This window comes from Phoxinus phoxinus (assembly GCF_949152265.1).
Source record: "Phoxinus phoxinus genome assembly, chromosome: 1".
Lineage (NCBI taxonomy): Eukaryota > Metazoa > Chordata > Actinopteri > Cypriniformes > Leuciscidae > Phoxinus > Phoxinus phoxinus.
Window position 1 is genome coordinate 44,622,946 of NC_136876.1, and position 26,900 is coordinate 44,649,845.

The 26,900-nt window shown below is 41.2% G+C and overlaps 1 protein-coding gene across 2 annotated transcripts; it reads left to right on the forward strand.

Annotated features, from left to right (window-relative positions):
- Nucleotides 1-1,031: 1,031 nt before the first annotated feature.
- On the forward strand, nt 1,032-26,479 carry LOC307006532 (uncharacterized protein). 2 transcript variants are annotated; one of them, XM_079627619.1, is made up of 10 exons: nt 1,032-1,105; nt 15,264-15,370; nt 19,152-19,250; nt 19,746-19,847; nt 19,948-20,064; nt 22,222-22,359; nt 22,459-22,510; nt 22,819-22,845; nt 22,962-22,988; nt 24,142-26,473. In XM_079627619.1, exons 2-10 carry the CDS (start codon nt 15,308-15,310, stop codon nt 24,699-24,701), a joined length of 1,185 nt encoding a protein of 394 aa, XP_079483745.1. In that variant the 5' UTR covers nt 1,032-1,105; nt 15,264-15,307; the 3' UTR covers nt 24,702-26,473. The 2 variants fall into 2 exon arrangements, with proteins under 2 accessions (XP_079483745.1, XP_079483744.1); XM_079627618.1 differs by lacking the exon at nt 1,032-1,105 and adding an exon at nt 6,227-6,360 and having other exon boundaries at nt 15,288-15,370; nt 24,142-26,479.
- The last annotated feature ends 421 nt before the right edge of the window (nt 26,480-26,900 follow it).

Sequence of the window (26,900 nt, forward strand, 5' to 3'; positions counted from 1 at the left end):
TGTTTTTAAATTGTTTGAGGTTAAGAGGTTTGTTTCAGATCTTAGATGGGTGGGTCAGAGATTTTGGGGTAGGTTTTAATAATGCATTTTTCATTTTTGGACCAAAATATGTTGCATCAGACAGGAAAAAACTCTCGTTAATTAATTTTGTGGTTGGAGGAGCAAAGATGGCAATATGGTTAACGAGGAAAAGGAAACTGAAAGGAGAGGGGGATGTAGGTCCTGAGGTGGTCTTAAAGGCTCTTGTAGCAACTAGAATCAAGGCAGAGTTTGCATATTTTAAGCTAATGAACAATATGGACAGATTTATTGAAATTTGGGCTTTGAATGATGTTTTGTGCTCAGTGGATTATGAAAATGAGCTGGTGTTAAATTTATGAGTTTTTGTGACTTAAAAAAAAAAAAAAAATGGTCTAAATAATGATTGTATTTTTTTATTCAATATTTTGTAACGTCTATGAGTTGTTGAGTGTGTATTTATTAATGTACATCTGAGAAAATAGATGTTTATGAGGAATGTCTACAAAGTATAAATAAAGGTGTGTTAAAGGTCTCTCTCTCTCTCTCTCTCTCTCTCTCTCTCTCTCTCTCTCTCTCTCTCTCTCTCTCTCTCTCTCTCTCTGGCAAGTGGTGTCCCTCTACTTTACAACAGTTGAAATGAACTTTAAATACCAATAAATTATAAAATGTTTTCATTTTTGTATTCTGTAGGATAAACACAATTTGTGCACTATTAATAGATTATTTTTAGTTTTAAAATACATATTTAATTGAGTTTGAGAGATTGCATTTATAACAAAATATGTATGTTCCCACCATATCTCAGAGAGATATCATGGAATTTAATTACAACAATATAAAATTTTTAACAAAAAAAAGTGGTTATATTATGAATATAGTTTTTATTTACCTTGTACAATTTTATTAAATTGTTTTAAAAAATACATATTTTGTAATATTCACGAAAAAAGTAGTGTTCCCCAAATTCATGTCTGTGGTGTTACATCAATGGATGCCGCCCCTTTAAGAAAAGGGGTAAATCTGTTTGGACTACTTCCTGTGTGTAAAGGTCATTGCAGGTGCTGGTTGATCTGAAGGGTGCATGGTGAGTACATTCTTTCTTATTCATTTTCTTAAAGTTAGCTAAATTCCTGACAATTTCATGTGTCGCACTTTATTCGTGTCTGTGGTGTTATGTTGATAACTTGCAGATTTTACATATTTTAATCAAAAAATTGATAAATGCATACTTATTAATATTTCTAGAATGTCCTCTGATCTTGAAATCATCATGATGGCAGTCTCCATTTTAGAAAAGTCTGGATTTAGGCTAATTTGTCTGTGGTGTTACTGTCTTTCCTAGTAACACCACAGACTCTATAGTAACTCCACAGACAATATACCAATAATGTTGTATTTTTAATACAACACACAGGACATCCGTAATCATATAATTGTATCTCTTTTGTCAGGTATGGCAAGATTAACTGCTGCTGAAAAGCAGCGTCTTTAGAGACAGCGCAGAGATGCAGACCCAGTTCGAAGAGCAGAGTTCCTTCAAAAGAAACAGCAGACCTATTTAAAAAAACATTCAGTGTAAAACAAGACTGAGAATAGGAGATCTCCCAGAGAGGGGAAAGAGAGCAGTAAGGAAGAACTGGAGAATATATATAAGGCAGAATACAGGGCAAGAAAGCAGAGAGAGTCACAACAGGGCACCTTGACTCCACCAGACACACCATTAAGTTCAGATAGTCCAAGGAGGATACCCAGCACATCCAGGTTAGGTTTTAGGACGAATAAAAGGGATTGTAACTGTAAATCATATTTTGTATGTAAATAATTAAAATTATACTTAACCATTTGTAAGTGATGGCTTGTGGCTTAGTCGTATTTTGACGTATTTCAGGCAAAAAATCCATGGAAAAAATAAATTTCTTTTTATTATTTTTTATTAAATAAGTTTGTGGATATATTATTTATTCACTGAAGATGTTCTCTAAATGTTCTTTTATCAGAGCAATTACTTGTAATCCTACTCATGATTAATTTCATTATTTTGCTCAATAAACTTTTAATTGTTAAACCTTTTATGCAATATGTCTGTGGTGTTTTATTACGTCTGTGGTGTTACTTCAAAACGTATCCGACATTTCTTTCCTTCAGAGCCATTTAATCTTATAATTTAATGTTTTTAGACTGGAAAATGGTTTTAATATTTTAGAAGAAAGACTATAAAGGTAGCACAGACCATTTTTTATGTATATACAATAAAAAAAACTTAAAAAAAACCTCTTCTTTGGCAAAAATACGGGACAAGATGACCAATTAAACATTTATTTCAAAAAATGATATTTAAATTATCAATGAAACTGAGTCCTTAAAGTTATTTATTTATTAATTATTACTTAAAGTTGCATATGCCTGTTTATTTAGAATAAATCAAAATGTTACTTCAAATATTGGTAACACTATAGACATAAGTGGTTCTTTCACCAGTGTTTGATTCAAATTATTAAAAAATCTAAATGTTATTAAGCTTCAATTTTAATTGATATAGAATATTAAACTAATTTTAAATGCATAGCAATACATTTTATTAAAAGAAAACAAACAAGCATTTTTACAATTTCTGCCTCTCATTTGCCACCCCAATTGAAGAATGACCCTACTATCAAAAGTACCTTTTATTTGAAATAATTAAACAAACAAAATGAACAGATTGAGGATAGTGTGGTTTTGAATGATGAATAACAGAATCGGTCGTGAACAATGTAAGGAGTGAAGATCTGGAAATGACATTATTAGTGGAGAAAATAGTGGAAAACAATCAGTTGAAAATGTGAGAAACTGAGAAGATGAGGGATGAAGATGAGGGATGAAGAAGAGGGATGAAGAAGAGGGATGAAGATGAGGGATGAAGATGAGGGATGAAGATGAGGGATGAAGATGAGGGATGAAGATGAGGGATGAAGATGAGGGATGAAGAAGAGGGATGAAGATGAGGGATGAAGAAGAGGGATGAAGATGAGGGATGAAGAAGAGGGATGAAGATGAGTGATGAAGATGAGGGATGAAGAAGAGGGATGAAGATGAGGGATGAAGATGAGGGATGAAGATGAGGGATGAAGAAGAGGGATGAACATGAGGGATGAAGAAGAGGGATGAAGATGAGGGATGAAGATGAGGGATGAAGATGAGGGATGAAGAAGAGGGATGAAGATGAGGGATGAAGATGAGGGATGAAGATGATGGATGAAGATGAGGGATGAAAATGAGGGATGAAGATGAGGGATGAAGATGAGGGATGAAGATGAGGGATGAAGATGAGGGATGAAGAAGAGGGATGAAGATGAGGGATGAAGATGAGGGATGAAGATGAGGGATGAAGATGAGGGATGAAGAAGAGGGATGAAGATGAGGGATGAAGATGAGGGATGAAGATGAGGGATGAAGAAGAGGGATGAAAATGAGGGATGAAGATGAGGGATGAAGAAGAGGGATGAAGATGAGGGATGAAGAAGAGGGATGAAGATGAGGGATGAAGATGAGTGATGAGGATGAGGGATGAAGATGAGGGATGAAGATGAGGGATGAAGATGAGGGATGAAGATGAGGGATGAAGATGAGGGATGAAGAAGAGGGATGAAGATGAGGGATGAAGATGAGGGATGAAGATGAGTGATGAGGATGAGGGATGAAGATGAGGGATGAAGATGAGGGATGAAGATGAGGGATGAAGATGAGGGATGAGGAAGAGGGATGAAGATGAGGGATGAAGATGAGGGATGAAGATGAGGGATGAAGATGAGTGATGAGGATGAGGGATGAAGATGAGGGATGAAGATGAGGGATGAAGATGAGGGATGAAGATGAGGGATGAAGAAGAGGGATGAAGATGAGGGATGAAGATGAGGGATGAAGATGAGGGATGAAGATGAGTGATGAGGATGAGGGATGAAGATGAGGGATGAAGAAGAGGGATGAAGATGAGGGATGAAGATGAGGGATGAAGATGAGGGATGAAGATGAGGGATGAAGATGAGGGATGAAGATGAGGGATGAAGATGAGGGATGAAGATGAGGGATAAAGATGAGGGATGAAGAAGAGGGATGAAGATGAGGGATGAAGAAGAGGGATGAAGAAGAGGGATGAAGATGAGGGATGAAGATGAGTGATGAGGATGAGGGATGAAGATGAGGGATGAAGATGAGGGATGAGGATGAGGGATGAAGATGAGTGATGAAGAAGAGGGATGAAGATGAGGGATGAAGATGAGGGATGAAGATGAGGAATGAAGATGAGGGATGAAGATAAGGGATGAAGATGAGTGATGAGGATGAGTGATGAAGAAGAGGGATGAAGAAGAGGGATGAAGAATAGGGATGAAGAAGAGGGATGAAGAAGAGGGATGAAGATGAGGGATGAAGAAGAGGGATGAAGATGAGGGATGAAGAAGAGGGATGAAGATGAGGGATGAAGATGAGGGATGAAGATGAGGGATGAAGAAGAGGGATGAAGATGAGGGATGAAGATGAGGGATGAAGATGAGGGATGAAGAAGAGGGATGAAGATGAGGGATGAAGATGAGGGATGAAGATGAGGGATGAAGATGAGGGATGAAGAAGCACTTTCTGAGATCTCAGATATTGGGTCTCAAGGGAAATCACGAACTCTTTAGAAGAAATGAAAGACTTTCACAATGTTTGATAAAGTTGTTGATGTAAATTAGTTGTGTCCAGATATGGAGAAGTGTGTCAGTGTTGTTGTTGTAAAAGCGGTGATCTCTAGTTCTGGATAAAAAGAAAATATTCCAGATGAAAAAGATGCGAATGAAATTAAGGAAAAGAAAAGTGCAGCTTCACGAAAATATTCACTCTGTGCTTTTTCTTTTCTTTTCTGTCTCTGTCTTCTTCTTGCTTCTGAATGTGTGTGTGTGTGTGTGTGTGTGTGTGTGTGTGTGGAGAGTCGGATCATCATGAGAACATGATGAAACCTGTGTAAAATCAGGGCGTGTGTGTGTGTGTGTGCGTGTGCGTGTGTGTGCGTGTGTGTGTGTGTGTGTGTGTGTGTGTGTGTGTGTGTGTGTGTGTGTGTGTGTGTGTGTGTGTGTGTGTGTAGATGAAGCGAGGGCAGGGAGAGACACATGATTCAAATTTCTGTTTGGTCGTCATTATTCTCCTGTCAGTTCAGAATGTATAAAACTAATAACAACAACAACTGAAGTATAAAATGAACATGTATGTAAAAAAATAAATAATAATAATAATAAAAAACAATTATAATAATAAAATACATAAATGAAAGAGCTTTATAATATCAGGGCAGTTATATGAATTTGAAAAGCTTTAAAATTCAAGAGAGTTTCAAAGTATATTGTGAGATCGGGTTATAAAATGTAATATTCCAGGGTTTCTTTTGAGTTATTTTTGTCTTATGAATATAAAACTTCGCCAAAATAATTAAAAGATAATAATCTTGTTATAAAAAGAAATATAATTTTGTTTTTCAGAAAAAAATATGGGTTTTGAAAACAAAGTAAAATGTCATGAGGTTTTAAATTAAGAGTTCTGTTTAATAATTTTGTCATGTCTATTTTAAAAAGAAATAGAAAAAGGGCAATAAAAAAATGAATGTTCAATATCTTCAAGTGTTGTGTTACAAAAAGTATATTTATCACAAACAGTGAATATATCCACTAATGGCTGCATTTACAGGATAACGTCTATGAATAATTTTGTACATTACTTCTTTTATTTTACCCTATAAATATGTTATTTCTAATAATGTCCAAATGTGGTGCCAAGATATACAATAAGGTTTAAGCAATTTTGATTTACATAAAGGACTGGATCTGGCATTTAAGGAATTTCTTATACAATTGTTATTAAAGCCTTTATCAAATAAGGAGAGACCATTTACAAAAACTTGAGGATTTTGTAAGGTTGTATTATTAATATCTCTTATTGAGAATTTGGTTCAGATTATTATAATGCCATTAGGCCATATTTTGAAATAAAATTAGGGTACGTGTAAAATTGCCCATTCTTGTCAATAAGCTGGTTTACAATTAAAATGTTGTGCCGAACCCAATTCTCCATGTACAATGACCTCTTATTATGAATTATATTACCATTGTTCACCACAATAATAAACACGGAGTCGCTTTCATTCCGCATCTGTTTTCCGGAAACACCCGAACGACGTTCGGCTCGTGTTCGGCTCGTGTTCGGCTCTTGTTCGGCTCTTGTAAACAAGGTCAAGTGTTCGCTGCAGTCTTCATTCTCCACTCGACTCGCTAGACACTTTCTGACACTTTCTCTTGCGAAGGATCCTTCCAGCGACACAGCACACTGCAGGTACAGCGATGAATGCATAGATATATGCAGCTAACGTTACGCATGCTGATTTATTTTCTGCATGTCTTTTTCTCGCACACATTTTGCAGCATGTTGTTTTTCTCATAGCGTTACGCCATGAAAAGATAGCATGGCGTTGTTTACATACTCTCGCAGTGTGAAGCTCCTGCAGATGATGTTGTGTCGGGCTGATTTGAGAATGTCATTCAAGGGCATTATGTTACCTCATCAATATACATGAAAGATATTGTGCAGTGCAGCAAAGTCATGTGTGTCTTCCAGCATTTACTCAGCAGGGCTAGACTTGCTTGTCAGCGTTGCAGTGCAGTCATAACACTTCACAGATTTGCATTATATTAAATGCTTAATGCTTAATGATATTCACAATCCTTTTGATCCCCAGCATCAATGCAGATATTTAACACATCATGACAAAATGATTGCATGTAGAGTACAGTAGCCTATAGGAGCCATTTGCTAAAAATAAACAAATAAAAAAGAGCATTCTAGCATCCTATAAATTTATAGGATGCTAGAATGCTCTTTTTTTTATTTATTTTTGGTCTGTCTGTCTTCAGGAATGACACTACAAATAATTATAATTGGCATTCAGTCATATTTCAGTCATACATTTAGGATTTGTCACTGAGATATCAATTTCCGAATCTATGCTATATTTGACTCATTTAGTTTACAGTTAATTAGCAACTATATTCTTCCTCTTTGTCTGTTTTATTAATATAAGTCAGGCTGTTAGGTCTTCAACCTTGCTAACAGGAGTTGTTTGGATAATCCTCCACCAGACTGAATTACAGACTGCGTTGCGTCACGTGTGCGTTCATCCCCAGATATTTATAGTCTATTCAAATGATGGACAAGTAGCTTTTGCATGTAAACACCGGTTTAAAAACAATTTGAGTTTTCAAACCAGCATAGTTGATTATTTTTTACTATAATACTAGCTTCTTCTTATTTATATCTTATTTTTATTTTATTTTACTTCATGCATAAATTAATGTCTTCGAATTTTCTTACATTTTCGACACTTTTTAAAAATACTCGATACAACCACTGGCTTGCATGATAATTCCTTTATTTTCAGTCATATTTTACAGTATAGTATGCCTATTTTTTATTACATTTTTAATACATATTGCCAACATATAAGCTCTTTTAACAAATATTAGAAGTAAAAATTAAAAGCTGCGATAAATAACTCAATCCCTGAGTTGTAATGTCTGACCCAATATCTGGATAACACAAGAAAACTACCCACTGGGTTGTTACGTCTGACCAGTGGTGTAGTCTACGTGATACGCAGGTATACGCCGTATACCCACTAGGAAATGCCAAGTATTTCCGTATACCCACTAAAAAAAGCGTGAGGATACGTAACAACTTCGTTTTGTGACAGAACTTTCACACTTTCATTCATAAATTCACCGCGTCTGTGTTTGCAATGGACACAGATCAAATCGCGTGAATATTAAAAACTCAACGAGACTGCAGTTGTTCAACGCGTCTCTGGGAATGAGCGCTCAATGTGTGCTCTACTACACACACACACACACACACACACACACTGAAGCAAGCGCGTGCTTGTGTCAGCGCTTCACTGTAGCTATGAGGACATGATGTAGGCTACACATGACACATGAACTTCATCACAGAGCTGCTATGAGAGTCACTTCATGAGAATTTCACCATTTCATTTGATAAAACTATCGTCATTCATTCGTATCATACACACACAGAAACTGTAATGTCTTTACGACAACCTGTCAAAATAAAAGTTCGGTATAAACTCAAAGAAATTATGAAAGAAATTGCACAGTAAAATGTACTGTAAAATAATAATAATGATGAAATCTATTAAAACTTATTTTAAAAAGGAATATCACAAAAGTTTTCATACGTTTTAATTTAAACAGTAAACTTTCCAAAACAATAACACCATTTTCTTTCAAAAGCACCATTTCTAAAAGTAAATTTGTATTTGTGCCTATAATGTTTTTATTTATTTATTATTATTGTCAGCTGATAAAACCTGTGCTTCAGGGACCTTATTCATATAACATCTAAGGCTAAATGTAGCTCTTAACTGGCTGAGTTAAATGGTGATTAACACTAAACAGTAGAAAATCAGTCCAGTCTCCTCAGCTGTAAATGTCATTGGCTGTTAAAGTCTTGTGTTGCTTATAATAAATGTACATGTTGATAACACTTAGTCTCATAATGCTCTCAATTACATGTCGTTGCATACTGTATGCATTAGCGAGTGTGGTGGTGCTTATGGGGTGATGAGACGGGTTAGGGCGAGGGGGGGGGGGGGGGGGGGGTCACAGTATACTCACTACAAAAAACTAGACTACACCACTGCGTCTGACCCAGGAGTTGGGTAACACAAAAACTACCCAAATACTGAAAAAATAACCCAAACAAATGACCCAAAAGCCTCAACCCAGGATTTGGGTAGAAAATAAATAACCCAAGATTTAGAGTGTAGATAGTTATTTTTAATAATGATAAAAGATGCTGATTATGACATTGTTTTATTTGTTTAGTGGTGTTTGCTGATAACTCGATTTCCACCTGACAGATTATAAAATAGGTGAAAAAAATGACCCACAACACGAGTAGGGTAATGGTGGAGAATTTTGCACACTTTTATCTTCAGAAAATGATAAAATCTAGTTCCCTTTCGAGGGAACTCGAACTGCGTCGGTTACGACACTAGGAGAACGCCCTTCAGCGTAGCGCGTCTGAATTTATGAATGAAACCGAATCCAATCCTATTGGCGTTGCGTGATGACGTAGAGTGTGACGGCATAAGCGGATGTACACAAAAGCACGCCGGCACACAGGAATGTCAGCTTTTTACTATTCAGCAAGCGCTCTGTGTGTGTGTTGAACTAGCGAATCATTTGAAAAGAAAGTATATATCCTATATTTCGTCTCATCATGGCAAGTGAACAGTTTTCTAAATGTGTGTTCCCATGCCCACGCTTTCTCACGGCTGGGGATACACACGAATTGTGTGTGTCTTGTCTGGGAAGGCAGCACGCTCAAGCAGCTCTCGAGGGGGCTGCTTGCGCTCACTGTGAGTTGATGTCAGTGAGAGTGCTGCGTTCTCGGTTGGCTTTGTTTTCCGAGGATGGCCAAATGCGTTCTCCCCGCGGTACGGGTCCCGCATCTGCCGAGGCAATGCGGCGCCTCGCATCGTGGGGATCGCAGAGAGATCTTTTAGACGACAGTGGGACTGCCGAGGCACTTTCCCACTCTTCGTCTGAGAGTTCAGGTTCCCCTATTCCCCGCTCGGGAGCCCGCCTCGCGGCTTCTCCCGCTCGGGATGATGCAGTTTTACACCTCTCTGATTCCGAGGAATTAGATGTGATTAATGTTGAGGAGGGGGATCTAAGTGAAAGACACAGTACTGTTCAGCCTGCACCCAGCTATGGTGAGTTAGTGGAGGTTTTAACACGGGCTGTGGCCAAGCTTGATATTTCTTGGCCACAGGAAAGGCAGGAAGCGCGTCCTAAAAGCAAGCTCGATGAGCGCTTCCTGCAGCCCCGCACGCAACCTTCACGCCGGTCTCTCCCTTTCTTCCCGGATTTACACAATGAGTTGTGTAAATCTTGGAACAGGCCATTTTCTGCGCGCCTGTCTAACCCCCCGATTTTAAACTACAGTAATGTCGTGGGGGCTAGGGATAAGGGATACGGGATGATGCCTCGGGTTGAGGAAGCACTAGCTAGCTACCTTTCACCCGACCTTGCGTCATCCCTGAAGACACCGGCGCTGCCTTCTAAGCCTTGCCGCACCACATCAGCTTTGGTGGGCAGAGCGTATATGGCGGCAGGTCGGGCTGGTGCGAGCCTGCACACGATGGCTATTTTGCAGGCGTACCAAGCCGACCTGTTGAGGGACATGGACCAAGGCGAAGGTCCCTCGGTTGAGGATATTGCGGAGCTTCGCAGGGCCACAGATTTGTCCCTCCGGGTTACCAAGGAGACGGCCCGTGCCATCGGTCGCTCCATGTCAGCTCTGGTAACCACGGAGAGACATCTGTGGCTCAACCTGTCTGGCATTAAGGAGAAGGACAGGACCTTCCTCCTTGATGCGCCTGTTTCAACCTCGGGTCTGTTTGGAGAAGCCGTTAACGCCGTGGTTGACAGGTTTCAGGATGTTAAAAAGCAGGGCGAAGCTTTTAAACAATATCTCCCTCGCCGTTCAAGGTCCAGGAGGGCGGCTGCTAGAGAACAGCCACAGCCGTCTACCAGTTCCTCTCATCGCCAGGCACAGAAAGCGAGTGTCGCCTCTAGAGCTCCCCCTAAAAAAGCTTGGGACTCTAGACGTCGCTCGTACCCGCAGCCACCTGAGAGGGCGGATCTGAGGACCGTCCTTCAGTCCAGGAAGGCTAAGGGAAAGAGGTCCTAGCTCTTACGAGACCTCAAAGGGCCGCCCCCCCCGAGAGAGAGCGATTGTGGTCCCCTCTCTCGCTGGGCCCTCGGGAAGCTGGCGTCAGTATCCCGCCGTCTCTGACGCTTCGGGACACGCTAGCTCCCAGCGAGCACACACTGGTCTGTCTGCCCCGAGGGCTTGCAGTCAGTCAGTGTTCAGGTTCGCACACTGTGGGTCATTGTCGGTTCTCCCCTGCCGGTTCTCCGCTTCAGGGGGCCGTCAAAGACCTGCACAAAACACTGGACACCAGCCCCGAGGGGCTGGTTCCCTTGGTGAATTTTGCAGAGGCATGGCAAAACCTCGCGAACATTTCTCCTTGGGTCCTGCGCACTGTAAGAACTGGGTACAGGCTGCAGTTCCGGGTCCGCCCACCAAAATTCAACGGGGTGGTCTGGACTTCAGTGCACCCAGAGCAGGGTCTAGTGTTGGAACAGGAAGTTCACTCGCTGCTGGAAAAAGGGGCCATAGAGTGTGTTCCCCCACCAGACAGGGAGTCCGGGTTCTACAGCCGGTACTTCATAGTTCCAAAGAAGGATGGAGGGTTGCGTCCAATTTTAGATCTGAGGCATCTGAATCGGTCTCTGAGGAGATTCAGGTTCAAGATGCTCACTATTCCCATCATCGTGAGTCAAATTCAATCCGAGGATTGGTTTGTCACGATAGATCTAAAGGACGCCTACTTCCACATCTCCATCCTTCCATCTCACAGGAAGTTCCTGAGGTTTGCTTTCGGGGGCGAAGCTTACCAATATCGGGTTCTTCCGTTCGGCCTAGCACTCTCCCCTCGCACTTTTACCAAGTGTATGGATGCAGCTCTAGCACCCCTGAGGCTCGAGGGCATCAGGGTGCTAAATTACATCGACGACTGGTTGATATTGGCCCAGTCGCGAGAGCTGGCGATTCGGCATCGAGATGTCGTCCTCGCCCGCATCCAGAGCCTGGGGTTAAGACTCAACACGAAAAAGAGCGTGTTGACACCAGCCCAGAGAACAACGTTCCTGGGAGTGGTGTGGGACTCGGTCACGATGCAGGCTCAGTTGTCTCCTGCTCGAATCGAGTCCATCCTGACCACAGTGTCCAGGATAAAGCTAGGCCAGGCCATCACTGTCAAACACTTTCAGAGAGTGTTGGGTCTCATGGCAGCAGCGTCCAGCGTGATACCTTCTGGCCTGCTACACATGAGAGCCTTACAGTGGTGGTTGAGAACCAAGGGGTTTTCCCCGAGGGGAAACCCATTCCGCTTGATAAGGGTTACGCACAGATGCCTTCGTTCCCTGTCAATTTGGAAGAAGCCTTGGTTCCTGTCCCAGGGTCCCAAATTGGGAGCGTTATGTCGCCGAGTATCTATTTCGACAGACGCCTCCCTCACGGGCTGGGGCGCGGTCATGGACGGCCGTTTTACGAGAGGCCTCTGGCAGGACCATCATTCCTCTTGGCACATAAATTGCCTAGAAATGTTGGCGGTGTTCCGGGCTCTGAGGAGCTTCCTGCCAGACCTCCATGGTCGCCATGTCCTTGTGAGAACCGACAACACGTCGGTTGTGTCTTATTTGAACCACCAGGGGGGTCTGAGGTCGCGCCCTCTGTGCAGACTGGCGCATCAGATCCTCCTGTGGTCCCAGCGGAGACTATCGTCTCTCAGGGCGATGTATGTCCCGGGGGACCAGAATCAGGGAGCAGACGTACTGTCGAGGCAGGGGCTGAGGCCCGGGGAATGGAGACTCCACCCCGAGACGGTGGAGTTGATATGCGAGAGGTTCGGCCCGGTGGAAGTGGACTTGTTTGCGTCTCGAGAGACGACACACTGTCCACTGTGGTTCTCCCTCACGCACCCAGCCCCACTGGGGTTGGATGCCATAGTACAGACGTGGCCGAGGCTACGTCTGTATGCTTTTCCCCCGATCGCTCTGCTCCCAGCAGTTCTGGAAAGGGTCCGTCGAGACGGAGTCAGTCTACTCTTAGTAGCCCCGTTTTGGCCGGCCCGAGTATGGTTCTCGGACATCATTTCACTCCTGGCAGGCCCGCCATGGCAGATCCCTCTGAGGAGGGACTTGCTGTCCCAGGCAGAGGGCTTAGTTCTCCACCCTCGACCCGAGCTGTGGAAACTGTGGGTCTGGCCCCTGAGGGGGCACAGTACCTAGAAGCCGGCCTGTCAGCTGGAGTGGTCGAAACCATATTAACTTCCAGAGCTCCCTCCACGAGGAAGTTATACGGCCTTAAGTGGAATGTATTTTCCATTTGGTGCAGAGAGCGTGATTTGGACCCAGTTAACTGCCCAGTGGCTTCAGTACTGGAGTTTCTCCAAGACCGCTTTTCTGCCGGGCTTACCCCGTCCACACTCAAGGTTTATGTGGCTGCCATTGCGGCTTTCCACGCTCCTCTGAGTGATGGTCCTCTGGGGAGGCATCACCTGGTCGTACGCTTCCTCCGTGGAGCCTGGAGGATGAGACCTGCGACTCGCACCAGGGTTCCCTCTTGGGACCTGGCAGTGGTTCTCGAAGGGCTGGCCGAGGCCCCCTTCGAACCACTGGAGTCGGCTGAGGCCAAGAACCTTTCATTTAAGGTGGTCTTTTTGTTGGCCATTACTTCTCTGAGGAGGGTAGGAGATCTCCAGGCGCTCTCTATTTCCTATGGGTGCTTGGAGTTTGCTCCAGGCAACGTTAAGGCCATCTTACATCCCAGGCCCGGCTATTTGCCCAAAGTGCCATCTAATGTGGCACGGCCTATGGTTCTGCAGGCATTTCATCCACCACCTCACGTGACGGCGGATGAGGAGAGACTTCATCTGCTCTGCCCTGTCAGAGCACTGCAGTGTTATATCCGGAGGTCCTCCTCATGGCGGAAGTCAGACCAGTTGCTGGTGTGTTTTGGGTCGCCCAAGAAGGGGCTTCCCGCCTCTAAACAGACCATCAGCAACTGGATCGTTCAGACTATTTCCCTGGCCTATCAGGTGCGCAATTTGCCTTCACCTATGGCCGTGAGGGCTCACTCCACCAGAGGCATGGCGTCCTCTAGAGCCCTCCTTTCAGGGGTTTCTATCCATGACATATGTGAGGCGGCTGGCTGGGCCACTCCGCACACATTCATGAGGTTTTACAGTCTGGACCTTCCCTCTACACCCGGTGCACGAGTGCTTTCGTCCTAAGTTGTGCCTGAAGACAGCTTCACACTAGAATGAGCGGGGTTCGTTGTGGTATAGTGGGTATCTCGTTCCCCTAGTGTCGTAACCGACGCAGTTCGAGTTCCCTCGAAAGGGAACGTCTCGGGTTACGTATGTAACCCTTGTTCCCTGAGAAAGGGAACGAGACACTGCGTCGGTTCGCCACACCTCACCCCGCCTGGAGCACTTGCTTCATAGCAAAAGCTGACATTCCTGTGTGCCGGCGTGCTTTTGTGTACATCCGCTTATGCCGTCACACTCTACGTCATCACGCAACGCCAATAGGATTGGATTCGGTTTCATTCATAAATTCAGACGCGCTACGCTGAAGGGCGTTCTCCTAGTGTCGTAACCGACGCAGTGTCTCGTTCCCTTTCTCAGGGAACAAGGGTTACATACGTAACCCGAGACGTTTTGTTGTCATACTACCATTGTGAAAAAGACGTTCACTTTAGGATACTTTTAAAAATAAAGTGTTATTTTTATGGAAATAATATACTTTAAAAGAATATAATATAGTTACATTTATATTAAAAGCAGTCTTTTTTTTACCCACTTAAGTAGGATTGAAGTACATCTTTATATGTGATTTCACTTCTACTGTCTTTGAAATGCAATCAAAGTTACTGCTGAATGAAATTACAAGCATTTCATGTCATTTCTATTGAAACTTGTATGTCATGTATTTAAATATATTTGTGATTAAATTTATAATGATGAAGTTGCAGTTTAGCTAATTATAATGCAGTACTTTACATGTTTATTAGTACGTTAGTCAACACATCAAAATAAGTGCACTTTTTAACAGTCTACTTAAAGGGTTAGTTCACCTAAAAATATAGTAATTTTTTGGTGAACTATCCCTTTAAGTGTATTAAGAAACAGTCATGATGAAAGTGTCTCTTTAAAACACTAATTATGTCAAATTAAATTTCAAAATAGTATACTATATATCTGCAAGTACAGTTTTTTTAACAATACACTTTTAAGATTTGAAGTACACCACAAGTGCACATTCAGTACATATAAGCACACTCCTTTTTCACAAGGGTCGTATCAACACTGAACTCCTGAAGCTTTGCTTTATTTAGGTCAAGGCCAAGGTCTGACTGTTTTGGTCATAAAAATAAGTCATATAAATCTGCTTGGTGTTTAATCATTGATCTGTTGTGAAAGTCAACAAACAGTCTGCTAGGTCGGGACATGTCTTTTCTGTGCCATGAAGTGTGTGCACTGGGGCAGAAAGCTTACCGGTACATTTAATCATTTCCTGTTTTTTCAGCTGTTGTTATTTGCTCTCTTGAAGGATTTCTGTGAGCACCAGCCATGATGATGCAGTGTCTTCAGTTTCTGGTCGAACCAACCAAGAACGTTGCAGAGAAGTTTAAGGTATTTGCACAACTATCTCGGTAGTCTGAGTGGCTTACAAACAATGATGAAGATAAAAAGAAGGACATCAGGGGAACCTGTTGCTTTAAAAGCTTTGAGATTAGTTGGCATAACAAACTTAAAGTCGGTCCTTCTTTTGTCCATCCTGAAGTCCAAAAGTGAGCTCAAAGGCCCGTTAAGCTGGTCATTGTAACTGATTTCAATAGCGGTGAGTCTTTTGCTGCTCATGAGACTTAAGACAGAGGAAGTAATTCTCGCATGAGCTGCATTTTAATCAAAAACTGTCCTTGATTGTTTGCCGTAGCCTTCATGAACAACAAATGACAACATGGCTGCGTCCGAAACCGCATACTTCCCTACTATAGTAGGCAAAACGCAGTAGGCGAATGATAAGTAGGCCTTAGTCCGAATCCTCAGTATTCATGAAACAAAAATACCTCTATTAGTTTTAGGCTATGTTTACACGGAAACGATCTGAAGAGAAAACGCAAAAGTGCCGTTGCGTTATCACTTTTTATTCTGCGTTTAGACGAGCGCTATGAGGGGGAAATCTGCGTGCATATGGTGACGCAAAAGTGTGTGAAATTGGATGTAGTGTGCACTCCAGACGGCTAGGTGGCGATGTGAAGCACTGAAAGAGACGCTGGCACAGGTTTTCATGTTTAATACGGTAAAGCTGCTGCTTTAACCCTCGGCGCTCTTCGCGTGTCGCTCAGAATTATTTTTTTTGTCAATGAAATGAATGCTATATTTTAGTTTGATAATGTTTTGTTATTTTCCTGTACTGGCGCATGCCTGTGACGTAAACGTGCAAGCGACGCCTTCACTGTCTAGCAGACTTTCGCGTTTTTACCCTTTCGACGGGAATGTGATGGTGGAGCGTTTTTAAGATTTCCACTCTGGAGGGTGGTTTCACTTTTTTGCGTTTTTAAGCCCCAAAAACGCCGTCGGCGTGTAAACGAAAGGCACATCCGATAAAAATGTTTACGTTTTCACCCGCGAGCGTTCTCGTGTAAACAGGGCCTTAAACTATTTCCCGCGAGATTTGTATATTGCGTCCAAATATGCCTACTTACCTACTATATAGTAGGTAGGGGTGTAACGGTACGCAAAAATCACGGTTCGGTACGTACCTCGGTTTTAAAGTCACGGTTCGGTTCATTTTCGGTACAGTAAGGGATAGAAATGCAAAACATTAAACTGCTGGTTGTTTACTATAAACTTTTTTTTAACAATTTGTTTACACTTTTTTTAAACACACTATTTAATAAAATATAACATTAGGCTAATAAATAAAAAAGATATAAAATAAAAAAAGAATAAGAAATAAAATACTGCTGCAAAGTTCTCCACTAAATAAAATACTCTCAAACCAATATTGGCCATGACGCTAGCTAGCGAGAGGCTGGGCTAAAGCGAGCGTGCCTGTATGTGGTGATCTTTATTTATGCGATATTTATGTCCGAGCCCGACCCGAGAGTTAAAATCCAATTTTTTTTTCTCATACTAATGACACATGTACGTTTGTTTGTGTGGAAAGCCCGCTTTTAACAGAAAGGCATTCGGAAATGTCCACAGATGAGCGCATCAGCGCTCTTAACACAGCCGCGCTTGCACGTGTTTCGTTGTCACAGCAACATAAACAAATTTCCGCACACAGGAAGACATGTAATGGTACTATTTTACATGTATTTGAATCACAAAAACGATTAATCAGATTTAATCAGTGCAATGCGGAGACTTCCGACACTTAATATGTTCGTGTGGAAACTCGGAATTGACGTATGTTCCGCACACAAAACTAGCCTAATTTACGTGAAAGATTGCATTCGGTGCACATGTGCACCGTACCGAAAGTGCTGTACCGAAACGGTCCGGTACGAAGACATGTACCGTTACACCCCTAATAGTAGGAGATAACAGCATGTGAAAGGAGTAATAATATGTCCGAATCCTCAGTATTCATAAAAGAGTATGCGAGAAATCCCCGGATGGCTCACTGCTGTCACACAGATTCTGAAGTGTGCATCCGATGGACACTTTTCTATCCCAGAAGGCCACGGGGGAGGATACGTCATACTCGAACATGGAGGAGGACAGCGACACGTGTGATTGTCCTGCACATGTTCTCCCACTCTTGCTTCAAGGTTGTGGGGTTCAGGAAGGGCCGACGACATGGTCTTCCTCATGCTCTGGATCAACGATGTCTCCATTGAGAAGAGCGAGATTATAAAGCACAGCGCAGCACGCAACAACCTCAGGCGCAAAGACACGGCTCGCACCTGGCCATGAAGAAAATGGAGCATCAGCATGTCAGAGCGCTTGCTCTTGCTGTTACTCGATGTCCCTTTCCCATCCATGATCAGATTCCAGTCGAGGGACATGATGGACGGCAGAGACAGGTGAAGCTGGGAACGCTGGTCAGCGGATTCATCAGAATAAAGCTGAAGAACGAGAACCGCTGTGTTGAGATGGCAGTAGTGTGGGGTTCATCGCCTGTAAATGTGTGATAGTTAGAACAATACGTTTGAATAAAGCTTTGCTTCATGTGTTATTGACTTATATTTATTGTGTTTTATCCATTCTTTTACTCATTCTTTATGTTTCCTATTGTTGTCAGTAAATACAATAAAATAATTGCGTTAATTTATGCATTAATCCATTGCTTGACTGAAAATGTATCGGCTGCATTTGTCTAGTGTGTATTCATGCATAGCTGTCATATGACAATACAATTAAATTCCATTTAGCTTGTTTTGCTAAAATATATTTTCATTAAAAAAAGTAATATAATTAAGTATTGGTCAGCATTTATCATTATTATTGTGCTGGGGTGGGCTAGCAATGCAATTCATTCTGGGGAAATCTTAATTTTAAAAATTTGTGTACCGGTACTTACATTTTTCGAGTATAAAATCAAGTGTTGCATCAAAATTACATCCAAAGAAATGACAATGAAAGCAAAGCCCCATTTATACATGTCAATTAATAAACAAAAAATATAAAACATGAAAGCTTTAACAAAATAAATTAAAAAGGTGAAATAGAGCTTTAAGATTCTTAGAGAATGTAATATTTTGGATGTAGCCCTAATGTTGAATCTCTCTTTTAAAAATAATAAATAAAGGATTTTGATGACAGAATTTGCTGCTGTGAATATTGAATTTTGCAAGGAGCAATAATAGATTAATAAAAAAGTATTCATTAATTGTAGCTTTTTGAAGCCAAACAGTGCATCCTTAAAAGAACAGAGAGAAACACGGGAGAACATCGCAATTAATAACATTAGAAACATTTTATCAAAAGTAGATTGTCGCTCATACCTTTTAAGTTCTTGCGCTTGTTATTACGTCGTAGGTCACATGATAACGTTAACAAGCTGGATGATGTCCGGATTGCATTATATACTACGCGCATTCAGGCTATATAATATGTAATCTTGCTCACTAAGCAAGTACTTATTGAAATTAAGTGCTTAATCAGAGAGTATGCCAGTTCAGATACAGCCATAGTCTCACGTAGTCAAACCTTTGACTATCAGCATAACGTCAGGTCCACATTACAACTCACTGGAGCCAAGAACCGAACACACGACAGGAATAGACCATATGCCAATCACAGTTTGCTTTGTTTTAATGTGTCGTTTAGGGGCAGGGGATTTCTGTCCATCTGTAAAAATGTTGTAAAAATTCTGTCCAAGTAAAATGCACAGATTGATTAATCTGCCTGTGCCTGTGGACACTGCATCACTGCATCATTTTTTTTTTTTTTTTGCATACAGGAGTTTCGTAAGAAGGCGAAGAATGAGAAGAGAGAACCGCTGGACGAGAGCCAGCAGTTCATTGTGGACCTCGCCAAGGATCTGGGACGCGTCTGTCAGGTACAGCCACGGATACATGACTAATACAGTATAAATTAGAGCTGATGGCCGAATAATCACATGCAGAAAAGACATGAGAAATCAAATTTACCTTGATCTTTTGACTTATAAAACAAAAATGTTATGTGAACAAGCTCCAAAAACAGCTTGTTTTGATATTGCGGGATCTGTGATATCACACGGCCAAATACATTTGCATATGACCGCCTCCAGAGCAAGACATCAATGTTCATCGCACCATAGGTGACCCCCACTAGCAAATAGAGCCCATTATACAATAGAATAGAATAGAATATATTTATTGTCTTTTTGTGCTTCTCAGGGGTACATTCTCATGAAACATGTATACAGAAAACTATAGACAACAGCTATAAATATACAGTATATATATGGCTGGGTCTTTCACATTTTTCAGTGAGATGTTGGTCATGTAGAGATGAGCTCGCGTCTGTGTGTGTGTGTGTGTGTGTGTGTCTTCTCTCCTGCTGGTAACAGAGGTCGGAGGTTTTGGAGCACGTCTCAAATAGTGAGGACGTTTGGCCGACTCTCGCCTGCAGGGCCTTCATTCTGGAGTGGGCGTCTCTGCTAGAGAGCAAGGTGAGATACACATTTATACCTTTACTGACATTTGTCTGCACTCACTGAAACCGAAATGCTGCAAATCACTAGGTTTTGTCTCCAAATATTGTTGTAACAGAAAAGACCAATGCAGACGGACGGCTGGCCAGAGAGCAGCGACTGGAAGGATCAGGACATGGAGAACGCCAAGAGACTCATCCTCACCTGGGCCAAAGACCTGAGGGCCCAACCTGAGGTACTCACACATCACACTGGATCTGATTGAGAAATACCTTCTCCATGGCTTTCCGTTTAACCCTAGAACGGCTACTGTATCGTAGTTGATATGCAAGTTTCTAAGGCCTCTAAAGTAAACTTTGCTGAAAAACACACAATCTACCACATGCCTTCTGTCATCTGATTGATAGCTTATACTTTTTTTAGCATGTAAAAGGCTTTTTAGTGTAATTGTAAAAATGTCAACTGACAGTGCTTCACGTGTCTTTCTGCTGTGAAATCTTTACGGATTTTTATAAGGTAAACATAATAACTTTTATATTGTTGGTAATATTTCAGGATGAACTCTTTCTGGACTGAAGCAATTTACGATTATGTGATTATCCAAACAAATGTTTTTTTTTATATAGAAAATGACATATTTACATGTTACAATCTATCAGAATTTTATCTTGCCTTTTGGCTATAAAAATATCAGCATCTATCTGCACCAAATTGCATATTTTTGCTCAGTTTGGGCCTCTGAAATTGGCCCCCCTTTTAAATATGACCTCCATACTGTATAGTCACTACTGTAAACCCAAATAAGTTGGGAAAACAAAAAAAAATTGAGGTAATCAGTTACATCAAAAAGTTTAAGTTAATTAAAAAAAATTTAATTCAGCTAATTCATATACATTACATACACAACACATACGTAAAATTGTCATGTAATCTCAACTTAAATATTTTTAGTAGTGGAAACTTTCAATAAATGCTACCTTGCTAATTGGTAACACCATGCTTTGATAGCAGTAGCACAGCACTTGCTGAATGAGTACAGCAATATAAAACGTTCAACATATATCTGTTCACAAACTACCATAATTTTCGGACTATAAGTTGCTCCGGAGTGTAAGTTGCATCAGTCAAAAAATGCGTCATGAAGGGGAAAAAAACATATATAAGTCGCATTTATTTAGAAATGTATTTTTACAAAATCTAAGACCAAGAACAGACATTTAATCTGGAAAGGCAAGTTATTGAGCTCCACAATAGCACACAGAACAACAGGCTGAATAGGTGTCCGGTGTGTTAACGTTACACATTAACAGTTATTCAGCTGCACAATAACATAAAGAACATATACCTGGGAGGCTGAATAGACTAAATTAACATTAGCCAGCGAGTTCAACAAGCAAGTTACCGGTAAGCAAGTTCACCAAGTTCACAACACTGAACCCATTGAATTCATCCTCGGTGTCGCTTCCGAACAACTCCGCCAACTAGAGCGCCCTCTCGCGGCTGTAGACGGTAATGTTTTCTCTTGGTTCATCTCAGTCAGTAGGAATTAATTTTGATATATAAGTCGCACCTGACTATAAGTCGCAGGACCAGCCAAACTATGAAAAAAAGTGTGACTTATAGTCCGGAAAATACGGTAAGCTCATGCTGAACAAGAAACTTCAACAGAAACTCTTCTAAACTAGCATAACAAAACATTAAACACTACTAAATCTCAAACTTACCATTAATATTGCACACACAAAAAACATTATATAACACTTAATTTTAGCATTTACTTTCCCTTTTGAGTGTCATGGCAAAGCATGCTGGGAAATAGAAATCCCAGCTCAGTTTCAGTTAAATTTAAGTTTGTCTAAATTAAAAGAAACAAGTTCAAAACTCAAAACGATGAAACAAATCAGATTACTTAAAATGTGTCAGTTTTGTGAACTCAAAAGAAAAATAAAGTTCTAAATACTCAAAAAAAGGTAATTTGATTTAACTAATTTGTTTAATTTGAGTTGCCTCTACTCAAACCTATTAATTGGGGGGTTTAAGTTAGGGTTTACTCTGTATATGTGCCATAAAAGCCTGATTGATCAAATATGATATAAAACACATATGGAAACTTTCATGTTTTTTTTCAATGGTTCAATAAACAGTTTTTCACAAAAATGGACATATTGCATCTATGTCAAGCAAGGAAGAAACTGAAAAATGTCTAAGCCCGTAGAGCCGAGCTTCCTTTGTGTTCAGTGGGGAAAATCAGCGTACATGTTTTAAATGACATCCTCAAATCTGTATGCTATTATTTTTTGAATATTGTTTTTTGGAGGTGAATAGTTGTATGTCAGTTGCATTGAGTGGCATCTTTGCATCCTCCCCCCCCCCCCCCCCCCTCCGTGTGCAGCAAAGTGTCTGGCCTGGAGAGCAGGTGGTGGCAGTTTTGGATGACTTTGAGACTCACTGGAAAAGAGGGCGGATGTCCACCCTGCAGTCGGCCGTGGAGCTGGTGTTCTGGACACTCATCAACAAAGAGCTGGACAGGGTATGAAGGAAGTCACATAACAGGAACTTCAGAGGGGAATTCAGCCAACAAACGGCTTTATAGTAACACAAAACCTTTCTGATTTATCCGTGTGTTCAGGAAAACATTCCCCAAAAGTGGCTCACGTGGAAACAGAGGAGCCAGAAAATAGGTCAGATCATCTCTTCATTGTCTTGAATATCATGCATCTAAAAAAAACAGCTATGAACAACTTAGCCATTGTCAACAAAGCTGAATCCGTTGAAAATGTGTGCTGCTCCTGACATGTGATGCGCATAAACACAATATTTTCATTGGAGTTTAGCGTCCATATAACCAATGCAGTGTATTGATTTAGATGAAAATATATTCATGTGTCTGTCAGGTGGTGGGTATATGTTATGCTTGGTATTAACAAATCCTTTATTTTTAATATTCTTTGCTCAATTCTCTTTTTTGTTGTTGTTTTTCACTCACTAGGTGCCACCCCATATATTCCTCACATAGGTGAGTCACATGTTAGTGCTTCTGAATATATTCCAGAAAGCTTTGTAATTATAGTGTGGATTGATTATTAAGACTCAGTATGAACTTGAGCTAATTGTTGCTTTTGTTGTATTTAGTGTGGGACTGGATCTGTGATGCAGGAGGTAAGACATGTGCTCTACAAAGACAGCTGCCCTTCTCAAGCATCATCCTTACTGTAACAGAACCTCATAACTGTGCAGCATCATACAAATAGTGTTTCTCACATGAGATTCAACTCACATTTGACAAGATTGCGCCTTCAATAGACACACTGCCGTTCAAAAGTTTGGGGTCGTTAAGATTTGTTTTATGTTTTAGAAAAAAGTAGTATCCTATGTTGACCAAAGCTGCATTTATTTGATCAAAAATTCAGTAATATTATTAAAATATTTATTTTAGAATGCTGGATAAAAGTGTTGATTTTTGATACACGCAGACGCAGAACGCATAGTTGACAGTCACCTTTAGTCCGTTTAGTGTGTTCAAGCGGAGCTTTTCGGCCGAGACGCAACTGACGTGTCAGCTTTCGTCACCTCTAGTTATTTGACATTGGCTTGGTGTGTCCCGGGCTTAAATTTTTTATCCTTTAAACCATATATTTGCTTTGTATTGAAAGCAAGCCTTTGATGACTTAAAGGGGTGGCTGATTATGATTTCACTTTTTTAACTTTAGTTAGTGTGTAATGTTGATGTTTGAACATATACAACATCTGCAGAGTTACAATGCTCAAAGTTCAAATCAAAGGGAGATATTTTCTTTTTAAATTGCTTTTTAAGGACTACGACAAACGGCTGGTAGGGACTACACAACATTTCTCACGGGTTAGTGACATCGCCAACCCTAAAATTTACATAAGCCCCGCCCCCCGGGAACGCGATTCATAGATTTTCAAGACAGAATATGCTAATCAGTGACTAGAAGATAATGACACATAAGCTACATAAATTTAAACATAAACAAAAAAGTTTCTGACATTTTTAAAACACAAGCTGTTGTAGCTCCGCCCCCTGTGCCGGGAGGAGCAGCTCATTGGCATTTAAAGGGACAGACACAATTTTAACATGCTTTATATAAAAATATCTGTGGGGTATTTTGAGCTAAAACTTCACACACACACTCTGGGGACATCAGAGACTTATTTTACATCTTGTGAAAAGAGCATTATACCACCCCTTTAAAATGCTGCCTACATTTGCTGCTCTTTAGCCATTTTGAACGATTCATAGTTTATAATTTGATTCATTTGTCTTGACCCTCCATTCATTTCTTCATAGTGGAGGTGACCCTTGACCTGGACACGGCCAATCCCGACCTGCTGATCTCCGAGGATGAGAGGCGCATGCGCTGTGGTTTCAAGCGCAAAGACGTGCCCAACTATCACCAGCGCTTCGACGGTTGGTGGTGCGCGGTCGGATCCGAAGGCTTCGCCACTGGCCGCCAGTACTGGGAGGTGGACGTTGGAGAAATGGACTGGCGTATCGGCGTGGCGAAAGAGTCAGCTTTGCGTAAGGGCTTCAAGTCCCTGAACACCAACACGGGATACCTGAGCCTTCGGCTGGAGCGCGGCACGGAGCTGAAGGCCCTCACCGTGCCCTTCACCGGCCTGCCGGCCTCCTTAATTCCTCGAAAGGTCGGCGTCTACCTTGACTTCGGCCTGGGCCAGCTGTCCTTCTATGACGTGGAGAACCGCTCGCACATCTACACCTACAACGAGACATTTGACGAGAAGCTCTTCCCGCTCTTCGGAACGGTGGAGATCGGGAAGGACCTGGTGGTGAAATCTCCGGGGAACAGGAGCCAATGCCTGTGTCCCGGGATGTGCCTGTGGGGTTGAGGTCCCATCGACTCCAACCGGAGCCCAGTGCTTAATCTCTAGAGCAGTGGTTCTCAACCGGTCACAGCCTGAAAATGTTACGCTTTGTTCAGAGAGATAGCAGGGAAAACGTGAAAAAAATTGCAACAAATACATTTTTACAAAGTATACTTTGGGCTTCCCACTCCTAGCGTAAGAAAAGCTGTTTTCTGTGAATGAGACGTCTGATTCATTAGTCGCTATTGGTAAATAACTAGAACATAAGGTAAAAACGATTTGCGCTACAAACCATGAGTATAGTATAAGGATAATAAATTAAAAAAAGTACAATACTAAGCAGCATAACAGACTGTTTTTGAACAGCTGAAATAACTGGAAGCGGACGAGACCGGAAGCCTCGCACATTCAAGCCTCGCACTTTGAAAAAAAAGAGGGATAGTGGGATGGTCAACTTTTAAAAGGGGCTATATGTACGAATTGTCATGTATTATTTGCTTTTTTTATTGCCAATGTCTGACGAAAGTGAAAAAACGAGATCTTCCCCGACTTCCTAGCCTGTATAGACTGAAATTATGCGAAGGACTCGGGTGTTTTTTCCCGTTAAAATCCAAAAGATGTGACGTTTATGCGCGCTCCCGAAAGCCTCTCTTCCGTTCAATGACACATGATGCTTACAGTATGTTCAGGATAATGCCGAAAGAGCCATTCTGTACTGTAATGTCAACGTGTCATGCACAGAAAAGGGATCATAATTCAAACTATAGTCTCACATAGCCTAATAATCAAACAGTGTGATTTTAATGACCTCATCTGTAGACATGATGCCGGTGAATCGCAGAGCTGGTGCAAACATATCCACGTCACTATGATCAGATGCTTTCTTTTTTGGACCACACTGCTTGGACGGCGTCGGGATGTTCGCTAACAGCATATGCAGAGGTATTTGCTTTTTACTTCAAAGTGAAGAGCAGGAAAAAGAAAACGTCGCTATGATCGGGGCCTTGAATCACATTCAGTCTCGTGTTCACGAGTGCGAGCACAAGTAATAAGTTGCTGGCTGCAGTTCACTTAACGGCCACCGGTGTCGCTAAAAACAAGGGTTTCTGCATAAAGCCCCTTTAAAAAGGGAACACAACACTAGTGGTATTTTGGCGCAAATTAGGGTCGTCACTTGGTCGACAGACAATCCCCTCATTCTCTGAAACAATGAACAAAATAAAGCAACGTAAAATAAAATGTGACGCAGACTACATTAAACCCAGGATCACTTTTAATGGTTTGTGACAACTATAATGTGGCTGGTGAGAAACAATTGCCATTCACAGACAATTAGAAACCCCTCAAGCTTTGAAGAGAATTGTCTTCTTCAGCCAATACATGTTAATCGTTTTGTGCATTGTTGAGCATATGCGGTTCATAGCAAGATGAGTGTTTGATGCTAATGACTATTTTTTTGACAATAAACACACACTGTGTTGGGTCATTTGATGTAAAAAGTGTATAGTCCTGAAGCAAAACCAGTTGAGAACCAGTATTCTAGACCTCATTAGCATTAGGTGAACCACTGGGCCATATTAGACGGTCGGTCCTTATGACTGACAGCGATCCAAGACCAATAATTTCATCAAGGTAGTACGATGTCTTTCAGCTGCTGCTTCTGTGGTACTTTTGAACCTGCGTCTGAACCTTATTATAATAGTGTTCGCCTGCCCTGTCTGCACTTTCACATTCATCTGACTAAGTCAAATCATGAAAAATGCACTTTATGTGAATAATAAACAGAAATCACTTCAACCCTGTGTGTTCACTCTTATTTACCTGTCAGATATTACTCATTTGTACTTTATGTAAAGATTAGATGTAAACATGCATTGTGAGATACATTTACTATAGTGCAAATGAGTGTCATTATTTTGAGTTGTCATTGAGTGAATTAATTAGAACATAATGTATTACACGAAAAAAAAAATGCTCACACATTCATTATTTATTCATTTTATTTAAATTTGTAATTTTCACAACCAATATGCAATATATATATATATGGAACATTATTAAACTGCTTTTTAACAATAACAAGCAATACAAGTACAATACAAAACATATATGGTAAATATACACAAAAAAAACTATACACCTTTTTTTTCCCGGGTCTGTTTGGACAGGGTGGAATGTAAGCTTGTAAAATAGTCATAACTTAATATTTTTTTACTAAACCCA